Below are 14,330 nucleotides of genomic sequence, written 5' to 3'. Positions count from 1 at the left end.
CCCTTCCCTTCCCTTCCCTCCCCGCCTCCTCAACCCCGGGTCCTCGCTTCGCCTCACCAAGTTTACCAGGAGGGTCTTCCTTGCTGAAGCAGGACCTTCTGTGTCTTTCAAAGACACCTCGCATGTACCGAAAGTGTCGGTGAGACGAGACAAGCATGCGGGGGGAGGAGAAGCAGAGGAGGAGGGAAAGGGGCGGGGAGAGGAGAAGCAGAGGAGGAGGAGGAGGAGGAGGAGCAGCAGCAGCAGCAGCAAGGGCAGCAGCAGCAGCAGCAGGGGCAGGGGCAGGAGGGGCTGAAGGAGAGGGAGTGGAGACGTCGAAGTGACAGGGAGCAGGTGCTGGAGTATTGGCTCTTTCTCAAGACTCTTCTCTTCTCGCTGTGCTCTGAAACTTGACGAGGAGGAGGAGCAGGAGCAGGAGCAGGAGGATGGCGTCTCGTTCCACTTCAGTCATTTTATAACTTTAACATTCAGATCAACATGAAACAAATGGTAGAGATGAAAACAGCACATCTCATCTCAATATCTTCCGACCTCACGCCTCTACATCATCATCATCCTCATCATCATCATCATCATCCTCATCATCATCCCCTTCATCTCCTCCCCTTCTCTCCCTCCTCCACCTGCCCCAGGTCAAAGGTGATGTGCTGTGGCTTAGCCGAGCTCTCGATGAACCCGATCGTCTCTCCTCCTCCTCCTCCGTGATCCTCGGGGCTCCATATCGATGCTGACGGCCACATGGCCTTGCCGGAAACCATGATGTAGGCCTTGGGGGCCTCGTGCTGGTGCTGCTTGGCCGAGCTTGTGGCTCCGCTGCTGAAAACGTTGTTGAGGGACCATCGATCTTCCACAAACGTCTTCTGCTGCTTCTTCTTCTTCTTCTTCTCCTTCTCCTGTGTAGAGATCCGCATGTCCTCCCTGTACGCCTCCACCCGCCCCTCGACGTCGAGCTTCTTCCACATCGCGTCTGCTCGGGGCCTCAGCCACCCGCAGCCTTTGACGAGGAAGGGGTAGGCCATGCAGAGCACCAGCGCTCCTCCTAGCACGCCAACGAGCGGATAGACGACGTGGAGGACGTTGAAGGAGGAGGAGGAGGAGGAAGAGGAGGAGGAGGTGCCGTTGGCCGTCGCTCCTCCCGTCACGTTGCACTTGTACAGGATGTCGTCGCACAGCTGACCCCCGTTGGCTGCGAAGGCCTTGGGGAGGAAGGCGAGGCTGAGCGTGACGTCACCGAGGGCCTGCGGGGAGAGCGTGAGGGAGGGCGGGGGTAGGGGGATGGCACCTTCAGCTTATCGACAAGAGACTGAGATTTGTCACCCTCGACGACGATCTGAGCGACACGCACTGCCTCCCTCTCCGACGGCATGATGACGCGGAACCTGATCGTGACCCCCTGCTGCTCGGTCTGGAGGAGCTGAGAGGGAGGGAGGCTGCTGCTGGGGGAGAGCTGGCCGAGGTGAGAAAGTTTGCGGCGACGTGGAAAAGGTACGAAGCTGTCGATCTCGACCTTGCTGGGGTCGACGCCGGCGACTTCAGCCAAGATGGCCATGAACAACGCCTGGAGGGAAAGTGAGGAAAGGGGAGGGGGGGGAAGAAATGGGGGAGAGAGAGACGAGGGAGCAGAGGGAGATGTGGAAGGAGAGGGGAGGGAGGAGGGGAGATGAGGAGGGGGCAGTGAAGTTTGGAGAGAGGGCACCAGCCCACAGCGACAAGGGGAGAAGAAAGGGGACAGGGAGAGGTAGGAATGTTGGAAGAAGCAGGGAGGAGCGGGCAGGGAGAGGAGGGGGCGGGTAGAGCGACTGACCTGGTTCCCCTCCAACGAGAAGTCACTAACGCTGATGCCGATGATGTTGAACTCAGCAAGGACGTGCGTGTTCGACTCGTTGCAGAGCTTGCCCGTGAGCTTCTCGGGGCAGGAGCAGGAGCACGCGCTCAGGTAGCTCTTGACTCCTCCTCCCGCGCACGTGACGTTGCAGCAGACAGCAGGAAGGTTCTTGTTGCCGCACTGCCCCGCGGCACAGTCCATGGAGACGTAGCTCCCGCCGCAGGCCTGCGGCTTCTGGAAGAACAAGTTGCCCCTCCTGCTGGGGTCCTGCAAGATGAAGGAGGGGGAGAGGTCGTGGCCAACCAAGTCCCACCAGCTCCTCGTCGCCTCGTTGACGGTGGAGGAGCAGCAGCCGTCGAGGATGAAGAACGCGTTCAGGCTGGAAGAGCAGGTGGAGGGGCAGGTGGGAGAGCCTGCAAAGTTGAAGGGAGGGTTTTGAATCTCCTCCGCTAGTGAGGGGACGGAGGAGAAGAGGGAGGAGGAGGAGGGGGAGGAGAGGAGGGAGGACACTGGGCAAGAGCCCAGCTCCGACCTGCTCTCAAGCAGGGGCTGGACACAGCGCTGCCCTTTCTCGTTGCCGAAGCAGATTGTTGAGATGTTGAAGAGAGCGTCCGTGAGATCAAGCAGCTGCGGAGAAGATGAGAGGAAGGAGAGGGAGAGGACGAGGACGAGGAGGACAAGGAGGGAGAGGAGGGAGAGGGAGAGGAAGAGGAAGAAGAGAATGAAGAGGGAACGGGAGAGGGTGGGGAGGAGGAGAAAGAAAAGGGATGAGGCCAAGGACGCGGAGGAATGAAACAGGACATCTTGGAAGCAGGGGAGAGTAAGGAATAGAAGGAGGTAAGAGCGATGCAGCAGCAGCAGCAGCAGCAGCAGCAGCAGCAGCAGCAGCATGCCTCTGTTTGGCTCACCTTCCCCAGTATCCTCCTCGTCATGATCGACTGCTCGTTGACGACCGGGATGGAGAGGCCGGGCAGGAAGGAGAAGAAAGAAGAGTCCGTTGACTTCCAGGCGGCAGAGCACTTGAGAGCTGAGGCCTCCAGCGTCTAGCAGAGCAGTCAATCAGTCGGAGAGCAGGAGGAAGACCGAGACGGAGAGGGGAGGAGGGAGTAGGAGAGGAGGAGAGGAGGAGAGGAGGGACGTGGGGACGAGGAGGAGATGGGTAGATGGGAGGACGGGAGGACGGGAGGACGGGAGGACGGGAGGACGGGAGGACGGGAGGATGAGTGGGACGGAGGGAGGTGCAACTCACAGCCTTGAAGTCCTGGTAGCAGGAGCTCTGACATATCTTGTCCATGGTTGCCGAGTCGACCCTGCTGGGCCCGATGGTCCCGTCAGCTCGGAAGATGCTGGAGAAGATGAGGAGGCAGTCCGGAGTCCTGCTGGCGAACTGGCGGAGGGTCGATAAGGAGTCGTTGCAGGTCCTGTAGACGTTGAGCTGCTGCAGGAAACCCTTCTGATCGATCTCCTGCACTTGGAACCTTAATTCCGCCTGCTCCCTCCCGTCAGCACTGAGCCTTCCTCCTCCTCTTCCTGGTCCTCCTCCTCCTCTTCCTGGTCCTCCTCCTCCTCTTGCTAGTCCTCCTCCTCCTCTTCCTGGTCCTCCTCCTCCTCTTCCTAGTCCTCCTCCTCCTCCTCTTCCTGGTCCTCCTCTCCCTCCTCCCTCCTGGTCCTCCTCTCCCTCCTCCCTCCTCCCTCCTCCCTCCTCCCTCCTCCCTCCTCCAAACACCCAGTATCCTCATCCTACTACTTCCCTCTCTTCTCCCTTGTCTCGCTTCACGAGTCCACCTTCGGCCTTGTCCTCCTTACCCCCTTTACCCTCCTCCTCCCTCCTCCCTCCTCCCTCCACCCTCCACCCTCCTCCCACCCTCACCGCTGATGTGGGCTTAAGGTTCCATAGGGTGGCATTGGAGGGCTGCTGGACGAAGGGGAAGAGGACGTTGTTGACCTGCGGGTAGTTCTGGGAGTTGACGAGGGAGAGGGGCATGTAGATCTGCAGCTGCCACTCCCTCGATACAGACAGCTGGAAGACGTCAATGACGTCGTTGAGCGAGCGGGTCAGGATGGCATTGTACACGTCCCCGACCGCCAAGATGGAGGAGGAGGAGGAGAACACAATGCTGAAGGGCACGTAGCCCCAGTACTGGAACTTCGAGATCGGGTCGATGAAACGGCAGGGGATGGGGTCCCTTCCCTGGTTGCAAGGAGTGGCTCCGTCCTGTCGTCGTTGTCAGCCTCTCCTCCCTGCCTCTCCTCTCCGCCTCTCCTCTCTCCATCTCTAGCTCTTCTTCCACCATAGCTCCCTCTGCTCCCGCTCCCGCTCCTGCTCCCGCTCCTGCTTCTGCCCCTGCCCCTGCTACTGCTACTGCTCCTGCTTCTGCTCCTGCTCCTGCTACTGCTACTGCTACTGCTACTGCTCCTTCTCCTGCCCCTGCCCCTGCTTCTGCTCCTGCTCCTGCTCCTGCTCCCAACCCTCCTCTTCCTCACCGGCAGGGGGAAGATGTATCCCGTCGCCCAGCCCTCGTGCGCGCTCCTCCGCACTCCATCCTCCTTGCCGTCGCATCCATGCACGTGCACCGAGATTCGAAGGCCCACCACAGAGACCTTGAGCATGCACAGCAGGTTGTGGACCCCCTCTTTCTTCTTGTAGATGATGGGGTCCTGCGCGTTGAACGACGGTTCCAGCTGGCAGGAGCGGAGGAGGATGCAGGTGAAGAACTTGTCGTTGTAGCTTGCGAACGAGCAGGCAGCATCCTGAACGCACAGCGTCATGCAGTGATCGGGCTGGTACACTTGATCTTGCTGTCTGATAAACCCGACCTCACCACACCTCACCCTCCCGACGTTGTCAAACAGGCCGTCCCTGTTCCCGTCCGCGTACGTCTGCCCCTCCCACTCCCCCGTGAAATCCTCCCAGCTGTCCTCGTGCCGCCGGAACAGAAACTCGGTCACCCCCAGTGGCTGCGTCCCATTGGTACTGCCGAACTGGCAGGGGTAAGTCCAGCTATCTACCGCCTCCCCGACTTTCATGACCAGCGAGTCTGGTGGGGTCGTAGCTGGGGGAGGAGGCTGACCAGAAGTGTTGGTCATGTTGACGTCAGCAGCCTCCCGCACCGCCTCGAGGAGGTAGGGGAGCGTGTCGGGGAACGAGCTGGTGCCGTTGGCGAAGAAGGTCAGGTTGAACACGTCCTCCCACGAGTACCGCTGCTCCACCTCCTTCATCTCGCTGTAGTAGAAGGTGGCAGTGAAGAAGCTACCGACCTGCCATCGGCCGTCAGGAGTCAGTCGCAGGTGGAGGGAGAAGGTAATCACGTGGACTGTGACTGCTGACACGTTGGACTTGCCCACGAATTTGCAGGGGTAGCAGTTGCTGCTGGGGACCTGCTGGTCTTGGGGGTAGATACCGCTGTCCATGATCTCCAGCCACTCGTTCTGAAGGTACACACAAGGCGTCAGCGAGGAGAGCAGAGCAGCGGAGACAGGGAGGGAGGACGGGGGGGGGGGGGGCGGGGAGATAGCAAGGGGAGGAAGGAAAGCGGGTGGAGTCAGGGGTGGGGGAGATCAGGAAGAGAGGAGAGGGAGGGAGCAGGAGAAGGGAGGGAGGTGGGAGCGAGAGGAAGTAGGGGAGCGAGGGAGAGCAAGAGCACAAGGCAGGACGTCGCAGCATCAGCAGTTCAACCTTCCTCATGTGGTGTTGGAGGTAGAGGGTGACTGTGCTCGCGTTGACCGGGGCGACCCGCCACTGGCATCTGCCGGAGTTCACGAAGACCCCAGCTGGGACCCCCACCCTCCCGCTTTGCTCCATGATCTCCTGGTACCCCTGCTGGCAGGGGCAGCCGAAGGGGTTCAGGGCCACGTTTGCGGCCTCGTTGGTGAGCCGATCTTGCAAGGACGTCTGGTAGATCGCTCGAAAGGTCGCCTGCAACCCCAGCATCTCGAAGAGGTGCAAGTTAAGCCTCCCCACATCCGTCGTGTTGGCCAGCACGGTCTCAGCTGAGGAGATCCCGGACAAGCTGCCCAGCAGCGCCGCCATGGTCAGGAACTGGTCGCTCCTGGTCGGATACCTGCAAACATCCGGCGAGCTTCCAAAGCAGCCGAACCCCAGCTCAACCGTGCAGTTGGCCGAGCAGCCGTCGCCATCGATCCTGTTCCCGTCGTCACACTCCTCCCTCAAGTGCCACCTCAGGTCGTTCCCCAGCATGATCGCCGGATCCTCGCAGAGTCTCATCCCCCCATACGCTGCCGACCAGCAGCCCGTCTCCCTCTCCTGCCTCACCCCGTCCCCGCAGAAGGCGACCGGCGCTGGGGTGGCGAGCACTGCGGTGGTGGTTGGAGCAGGAGTCGTAGCAATCTCGGTAGTCTCGATTACTGCAGCTCGGGTCGTGGTCGTGACAGGCCTCGTCGTCGGGGCTGCCGTTGTCGGGGCTGCCGTCGTGGCCTGTGCTGTGTTCTGCCGGCACTGGATAGGGTTGAAGCCCAGCTGGATGAGAGTTGGGCAGGGCTGGCAGCATGCCTGACCCGAGCAAGAGGCCCCAGCGCCCTCGAAGGCGGTGGCATAGGGAATGCCGTTGATGACGGGGCAGGGGGTGCAGCTCGAGAGGCCCGCGGTGTCAGCGTAGAAGCCGACAGGGCAGGGGGCGCAGAAGAGCACACCAGCGTTCCCAGGGGAGCAGGGGGGGCAGAAGCGGAGGTTGAGGATGCGGGCAAGGTAGCCGCTGGAACATAGGACGCCGGAGGAGTTGATGCTCTTGCCGACGTCAGCTGGGATGCAGGTGAGGGGGTCGCTGCCGAGACAGGAGTCGGTGAGGATCTCGTTCTGGATGAGGAAGGTGTACGACGCGACGATGGCGCCTCCCGCCACGTTGATCGCCGGGTTCGAGAAGTTGTCCATGGAGCTATAGAGCAGCAGCGTGTAGTTGCCGAGGCCGGCCGACTCTGACTCGAGGGTGTTGGACCCGCTGTAGCCACTTGGAGCAGGGTCAGGGTAGAGGACAGTCGAAAACCAGGCGAGCTGTCTGCCGTCCTTGTAGATGGAGACCTTGTTGGGAGGGAACGCGATGTTGGTGGTGAACTGCCAGTAGACCACGAACTTGAGTATCTGCCCGCTCCTCCACACTCTCTCCAGCAGCACGATGGCATAGAAGCACTGGTCGCGGGAGATCGCGTTCTTGTCTGCCGTCGAGTAGGAGGAGGGGCAGGGCATGCACTTGGTTCCAGCGCGCACAGGTTGGTAAGTCCCAACAGGACAGTCTAAGCAAGGGTTCAACCCAGTTGCCGAGTACATCCCTGCCGGGCAGATTGTCCCGCATGCCTGCTCCCCGCCGTTGTCCGCAAAGTACAAGGTCGTGTTGCCTTGCGCACAGTCGCTGCAGTCCGACCAGAACGTGGCCGAGGTCTGGTTGACGTAGTCAACAACCCACGCCTCTGCAAGGCTCTTGGTGAGGTACGGGGGAATGGTCCACCGCAGACCCAGCTTGGACGGCTCAGTATACTGGCCGATCTGGCAGACGGCGTTCTTGGAGTAGGCTGTGAAGGTGAAGGTGAAACTAGCTGAAGGGCTGGAGACGAGAGATTGGATCAGCAGCCCGATGTCAGCCTCTTCCAGGTTTGTAGCCCTATATGTGACGTTCACGATCTGACCGTTCTTGAAGTTGGAGCTCGTGAGGAAAGCCTTGGAAAGCCCCCGACTGTATGCTACCTTCCTGCAGGTCTGAACTCTGCAGAAGGTTGGGTAGGCACTTGTAGCTTGCGAAGTGCAAGGTGTCCCGCACTGAACACCAGGAAGGAGGGTCGTGGACCAAGAGAGGTCGGCGTTGAGAGCCGCAGGAAGGGCAGCAGAGATGTTGATGTAGTCCGAAGCCAAGAGCGACCCTGTCATGGAGATCTGAAGAGCTGGAGGAGGGAAGGATCAGAGGAGGAGGCAGATGCCGCATCAATTTCTCACCGATTAGTCTAGGCGAGCTTGTCGGTTTGATCAGCCACGTCCTGTAGACAGGGGAGGAGGAAGTTGGCGTGCTGACCTGGATCGCTCCTGACGTTACGTTCCCTCCTCCTGCCTCTGCCGCCGCCTCGATCACTTCGACTGGCATCGTGGTGGTCGCTCGTAGCTGCACGCTCGACCTTGATGCATCAGGATCTCTTCCTCCCTCTACCCCCTTCCTGCTCTTGCTCTCCATCCCCCCTGCGGCCCCAGCGTCTCCGTTGGTGCTGCCACCCTCGCTCAACAGCTTCCTTGCCGTACTCTTACCAGCTGGAGGGTCTCTGCCGACCTTAGTGAGAGTGAAGCCGCGCTTGGTTGAGCTGCAGTTCAGCAGGTGGAAGTTGTGCTGGTGGAAGTTGGAACCCTGCAGGGGGAGTATCTCAGTGACTAGCTCGCAGTACGTCCCCTCGAAGAGCGCTCGCGACTTCCACGTCCCGACGATCGCTCCTGCGCTCCCCAACACAGGCTGCACGCTGGCGTCATGCCATGCAGCTCTCGTTCCAGGGGCGGGGGTGAGCGAGTAGTTGAGAGGGAGGCCGGTAGGGCTTGTGAGGAAGATTCTGAAACCAGCGGAGCAGTTGTTCCAGAAGCTACCCTTGTGCCATTGGAAGGGTTTGTAGTCCCCTGAGCAGACGTCAGCCAGTCAGTCAAGCAACTGCTCGGGAGGACAGGACAGGACGAGAGCATGCTCAAGAGGAGGGGAGAGGACAAGAGCATGCTTGCGAGGAGAGGAGGGGATCGCCTTACCTTCCGTGTAAAAGAAGGAGAGGCTCGTCTGGGACAGGTTGAATATCCCCTTGCCCTGAAACCTCGCGCATGTCGCGACAGGGATGGTGGTGGGGGTGACGACGTTGCTCCTGTTCTCTACAGCGACTTGCACGTGCTCGAACAGCAGGCCCTCGAACTTAATGGCGAACACGCACGAGTAGTTGGTTCCAGGTATCGGATGCGTGCTGCTGAACCTGCCCTGCAGGTAGCGTACGGACTCGGCAGGCTGAGCGGGGCACCTGTCAGAGGGGCAGGCCTGCGTGATGCTGTCTTCGTTGCAGAGGCACTGGGAGCACGGGACGCAGTTTCCGCACTTGTAGAACCATCCTTCCCAGGAGTTGCACCAGGTAATCTTGCAGAACTCGTTTTGCTTACATTCAGAATGGTCAATGCAGCCCGAGGCAGACACCCACGAGCTGGGAGTAGCAAGACCGAGCAGCTCCGGATACAGCTCGATCGTCACGCTCATGGGGAGGGAGCTGAAGAGAAGGAGGGAAAAGAGGAGAAGGCGCATCGTCGTGGAAGGGACGGTGGTTGTCCCGTATGTACAGCTGTTGAGATGTCCAGGAGCCACTGCGGCAGGGGAGGCTTGTCAGGAGAATCTACCTAGGAGGAGAGGGAGGGAGAGGAGGAGAGGAGAGGACTGAGATGTTCATGTCTGCTACGTCCCTCTGTCATGGCGCACGACGCAGGTGGCTGTTGGGCCCAGGCGCCATTGTGCCGGAGTCCGGAAGTGGGAGGGGTGGGGACTTGAAAGGAGGGGGTAGGGGGTGTTTGGTTTGGTACGTGAGACGGGTTGTAGGACCACAATAAGTGATGTAAGCAGAGGGGGTGGGTGGGAATGTGATGGGGTGGTGAAGCAGGAACAGAGTTTGACAAGGGCGGTCAAGGCCAATGCATGATGCAGCAAGGAGGGATGGGGGAGGAGAGGAGGGAGAGGAAGGGGAGGAGGAGGAGGTGAAGGGTACGATGGTGTAGGGGAGGAGGAGGAGGAGAACGGTACGATGGTGTAGGGGAGGAGGAGGAGGAGGAGGAGGAGGAGATGATATACCCCCACAAAGAGATGGGGGAGAGGAGCCGCGAGAAACACACAGGTACTAGGAGCTAGTATGCGACAGGATGTGCTTTTCAGCTAGGGGACAAGAGCAGAGGAGGAAACCATCGTTACGAGCCGAGCAGGAATGGAATTGAAATCGTGCGTCAGATGGGATTGTTCAATCGCGTCGAAAAGCCGCTTCCTCACAAAGAGCATTCGTGTCGAGGAACGCGCTAGGGTCGGGGTGATTGAGGTACCAGAGATGGAGTTTGATCGCTGTACTTGAATCTAATTGAGAGTGTCGATGAACCTCACTGGCTGACGCTTGTGCTGGTCGTCGATCTCAGCATGGTTGACCTGGAAGAACATGTGTCATGAAGGACAGCGAGTTTGAACGAGAAATGTCATCAAGAGATTGAAGTGATAAATGTGACATGTCGTCATGAAACAAGTGAAACGTCATCATCAGGGTGAATTTACCCAGCTGTCAGAGACCAACTTGTCGACGATGCTCTGCTTCTTGCTGTGCTTGGTCGATCCTCGTCTCGCTGCCATCTGTCACAGCGTTCAGCCGCTGAGCCAACTATGAGCAAGCATGCCACCGCACCTTGGCCGGCTCCTCAGACTCAGGGAGGCGAGCACGCGCAACTTGTTGCTGGGGGGCCTCGGAGTCAGCAAACGGGCTGCGAGGGAATTCGTCCTCCATCTTGCCTGAGTGTGGCCGAAGTTCGAGTCCTCCCACTTCTGCCAGCGCAAGGCAGCCTTCTGGCGGAGGTTGGCCACCTTGCTGTGAGCAACAGCTCCCTTGGCGCCGGAGAAATGCGCCATCCTACAACGATCCCCTCAGACTGCAAAGGGACCTCGACTGCAGTTCATCGCGCACACCTCTGCTCGGCAGTGGGCTGAGCTCCCTTGCCGATGGGCTGGAAGTAAGAATTCTCCCAGGAATCCACGTTCTTGGCTCTCTTGGGCATCACCTACCAAGGAGCGCTCTCAGGACCTCATAGGGAAGGAGCTGTTTCCTACCTTGGTATGCTGGGCATACAGCCCGGTGCGGGTCTTGAGGTTCAGCGGGATCCCAGCAGCGGGGTGGAAGTAGGAGTTCTCCCACTTCTGCCAGGACTTTGCAGCTGAGCACAGGGGCGTCAGAGCGACTTTGGAGTGGTTGGTCACCCCACCTGCACGGAACAGGCGGTTGCTGCCATGAACGACTTGGGGCGCCTTCTTGTGCATCGCTGTAGCTCCTCTTGTTACAGGCAGCTCGTCAACACACTCTGAGCATCCCCGCACCTTCATACTCCTCAGCGGTGAGGGTGTGCGGTCTTGGCGCATGGTGGGCATGCCCAGCGACCTTGGGGTGGGGGACAGGAGGCGTCATGCCAGTCTCAGCCCAGATCGAGTTGGCGGCAAGGACCGATGACTGAGAGGAGCGATCAGATGGAAACGAACAGCAAGTGGGTATGAGACCTGTCTAGGCCTCAGGGTAGAGATGACGAGAACAGTGGCGATGACTGCTGCGCAAGCAGCAACTGCAGGGAAGAGCTGTTGATAAGCCATGTCAGGTGCTCACATCGACTTCGGACGCTCACGCACACAGATCACAACTATGTATCAAGTATGCCAAGGAAATGAGGACACACTGACCAATAGTTATGATGCCTTTTGCTATCGAGAAAACCTTTCTCGAGTGGTATGATCAGGCCTTGCAATCGTGTTCTACACCCCATACTCGCTAACTTCATCGCTCAACACACTCTTACAGCATGTAGTGCATTAGCAAGATGGCATCCTCCTCCTCCGTTGCCACATCTCTCACTCATCTCTTCCCAGCATTCCCCGTCTTTCCTTGTTTCTTACCTTCCCTGCCATGAACGGCGAGTTGAAGAGACAAATCGGACCCACCCACCCTACCTATCTCCTGATCAATACCCCACCCCATATGTTACGGATAGCCTAGCTTTGAACTTCCACAACTGATGGCTACTGATTTTTAACTTAACTTTGAGTAAAGAGATGGCTACTGGAGGCGGATGGCATGGGTTAAATCCTGGACTTCAGCATGTCACATGTGTTTGACAATGATGGAATACCGGACCTCGCTCGGAGCAAACTGCAAGCGGCAGCACAGCGGAAGATCCGAGGGCATCGTAATGCATATGCTCAGCACGTCCCGCCAAAGGCCTTTCTTCCCATCATCGCCAGCACTGATGGCCTCTTGCAGGACCGTATCGGATGCGTTGCGCTTTCTGTGGTGGCTGGCGGATCGCTCGGCGAACAAGGAAACGGCAGCGCTGGATGGTCTCTCGGCCTCGCAAGACGTCTCAGGTGATCCGACTTGCAAACGCATCCGGTCCAGGATCTTTCGTCAGCTCAAGGCCTCCCTGTCCGGTAGTACGCTGCCATCATCGCGGGTGCATCCCGGTATTCGGCGGCGGCCACCGCGACATCGCTGGCATGGCGGCGCGGGGGGATTGTCCAGCGCGCCGTTAAGTGAAGGTATCAGTTAAGTTTGGGGGACAGCAGTCGGCAGGTTTAGGTTTGGTTCTCGCTGTCTTTTCTCTTCTCGCCGTTTGGCCTGTGCGACAGTGTCAGGGTCAAGCCTCCTCGACTCTCCTGATTGTCCTCGTACTGATCTTTAACTTAACTTTGAGTAAAGAAGCTAGCCGCACTGAGGGTGACCCGGTAGCGAGTGACTCCGCAGTGACCGCCGCCGTCCGATCCGATGATCCGTACGTCACCCGGCCCGTCCCGGAGTCCGGTCGGCCGGGCCCGGGCCGCCCGGCCGCCCGGCCCGGACCGGACCGATCGGCCCATGACTCATCGTCAGGATCGTCACGGTACGGTCACAGGCTGTCACGGGCCCCGGGCCGGCGGTCACCCGGTTGACTCGAAGCCTTCAAAAGTTCCTCACTCCTCCCGGGGCCGGGGCCCGGCCCCGGGCGCGAGCACGGGCCGCGGGTGCAAGGACTGCGGCCCGGGGTCGGAGGGAGCATTTGCGAGCACGGGCGGGTCCGATCGGTACGACGGTATGCAAGGGCGTGACTGCGGGCCCGGGAAGCGGGCCCGGGATATGCGAGCACGTCACAGAGTCGCCGGGACTGAGGCAGCCGCATCAGCCTGGCATGCAAGCCTGACTGCCGCGTTGCAGGGGAAGCGGCATATTGAGCGAGCACAGACGGCGGGTCCGATCAGCATGCCAGCAAGGACAGCAGGCCCGGAAGGGAGGAGAAGCCCGCATGGGAAGGTCTGATCGCCAGCGGCTACCTTGCAAGGCTCTCGTCGTATGTGAGCTTGATAGAGGCGCAGGGACCATGAGCCTGCGGGTGCCACTTGAGATGCCGCTGAGTGCGACCGTACTCCTTGTTAGGTGAGCTCAGCTGAAGCACTGTCAGTATCAGATCGTGAGGGTCTCACACTGACACGGTGCTGCTGGATTGACGAAGCCATTGACTTGCCTTGAGGTCATAGATGTCTAGCTCCCTTCCCAGCCGTTGCGCTTCCAGCCGGGCCGGCCTGTGCGTACTGGCAAGAGCCGTTTGAAGCCGTTACGGAGTCATCACCATTTCATCTCGGAGCCTTGAGCAGTTCGCACCTCCTGGAGCTGCAGCAGGCGTCTTGACGGCAGCATCGTAATCAGTACGAGGACAACGACTGAGTACGTACGGTACTTCCAAGTTCTTTTACTCAAAGTTAAGTTAAAATCAGTACGAGTCAACTTCAGTTGCTGCTTCAGTTGCAGGAGTTACAGTGTAGGAGGGGGATGAGGGGAGCCACCAAGCTGGAAAAATGCCGAGACGTTGCGGAGTAGGCGATGATGATGATGGTGAGGAGGAGGAGGAGGAGGTGGTGGTGGTGGAGGAGGAGGATAAAGACAAGAAGCATATCGCAGGCTCTCTCCCCTGCCATCCCTTCTCACAAGTCATGACCTCGACGGACATGCTCTCCGACGAGCTGCTTCTGCGTCAAGACCCCTGGAGCAGCACATATCGTGCCGTCCTGGGCTGCGAAGAGAAGCTGCGACCAGTGTGCGTGCAGGTGCTCAGAGCTGACGGAGTGCCGGGAGACTCCAAGGCCGAGGTCGAGGACTTGATCGAGAACCTGGCGGAGGAGGCGGAGAAGATGGCAGGTCTTTCGCACCCCAACATCGCGCAGGTCGTGGGGTACGCCAAGGACGAGGACGCGAGGATGGGATGCCTCATCATCGACTGGCCGTGCGGGAGAGGGCTGCTGGAGGAGGTGCTGAGGAGCGACAAGGAGTCGGAGAGCTTCACGTGGAGGCTTCGAGTGCGGGAGGCAGCGGGGCTGGTGGGGGCGCTAAGCTACCTCCACGGGGAAGGAGCGGGCGGGAGTCTGCACGGAGACGTGGGGAGCAGGAGCGTGCTGGTAGGGATCAGCTTCCACTGCAGGCTGATGGACTGCGGGCTCTTCCGACTGAAGAGGGGCGGGAGGTCCACAGGAGGAGCCGCGGGGAGTGGGACGGAAGGGCGAGGGGGAGGGAGGCTGAAGGGCAGAGGAGGAGAGGAGTACGACGAGGAGGCAGAGGTGAGGGCTCTAGGAGAGCTGCTGGTAGAGCTACTGACGGGGGTCGTGCGAGGAGGGGAGGAGGAGGGCGGGGGAGGGCGAAGTGGGAGAGTGGGGAGGTTTGGGGGAGGGGAGGGAGCTGGAGTGGGACAGGCCGTGCAGGATGCTGGGGGGGAGGGATGCAAGGAAGGGATGATGGGGGT

General features: G+C 59.8%; 3 protein-coding genes across 3 annotated transcripts in view; 1 reads left to right on the top strand and 2 right to left on the bottom strand.

The window, feature by feature from the left end:
* Positions 1 to 593: 593 nt before the first annotated feature.
* GUITHDRAFT_121933 (hypothetical protein) lies at positions 594 to 9,039 on the bottom strand (the record flags this gene model as incomplete). The annotated part of the gene is made up of 11 exons (XM_005818808.1): positions 594 to 1,238; positions 1,283 to 1,558; positions 1,805 to 2,452; positions 2,734 to 2,868; positions 3,075 to 3,314; positions 3,696 to 4,040; positions 4,310 to 5,083; positions 5,135 to 5,254; positions 5,502 to 7,714; positions 7,767 to 8,426; positions 8,550 to 9,039. The coding sequence occupies 11 exons, from the start codon at positions 9,037 to 9,039 to the stop codon at positions 594 to 596; spliced, it is 6,546 nt and encodes a 2,181-aa protein (XP_005818865.1).
* An 811-nt stretch (positions 9,040 to 9,850) lies between these two features.
* Positions 9,851 to 11,491, bottom strand: GUITHDRAFT_156469 (hypothetical protein). Its single transcript, XM_005818807.1, has 10 exons — positions 11,464 to 11,491; positions 11,074 to 11,148; positions 10,897 to 11,026; positions 10,785 to 10,841; positions 10,633 to 10,736; positions 10,492 to 10,583; positions 10,318 to 10,435; positions 10,214 to 10,261; positions 10,087 to 10,161; positions 9,851 to 9,963 (listed from the first exon to the last, which is right to left on the bottom strand). Exons 1-10 carry the CDS (start codon positions 11,473 to 11,475, stop codon positions 9,895 to 9,897), a joined length of 780 nt encoding a protein of 259 aa, XP_005818864.1. The 5' UTR covers positions 11,476 to 11,491; the 3' UTR covers positions 9,851 to 9,894.
* Positions 11,492 to 13,392: 1,901 nt separating this feature from the next.
* The window catches only part of GUITHDRAFT_121930 (hypothetical protein), a gene marked incomplete at both ends in the record, with an annotated part of 1,271 nt that continues 333 nt past the window's right edge, over positions 13,393 to 14,330 (top strand). Inside the window, one exon of the mRNA XM_005818806.1 lies at positions 13,393 to 14,054. Within this exon, the coding sequence (XP_005818863.1) occupies positions 13,393 to 14,054 (662 nt within the window). The remainder of the gene's footprint in view (positions 14,055 to 14,330) is intronic.

Source organism: Guillardia theta (genome assembly GCF_000315625.1).
Source record: "Guillardia theta CCMP2712 unplaced genomic scaffold GUITHscaffold_266, whole genome shotgun sequence".
Lineage (NCBI taxonomy): Eukaryota > Cryptophyceae > Pyrenomonadales > Geminigeraceae > Guillardia > Guillardia theta.
This window is presented reverse-complemented; position numbering and strand designations above follow the sequence as displayed.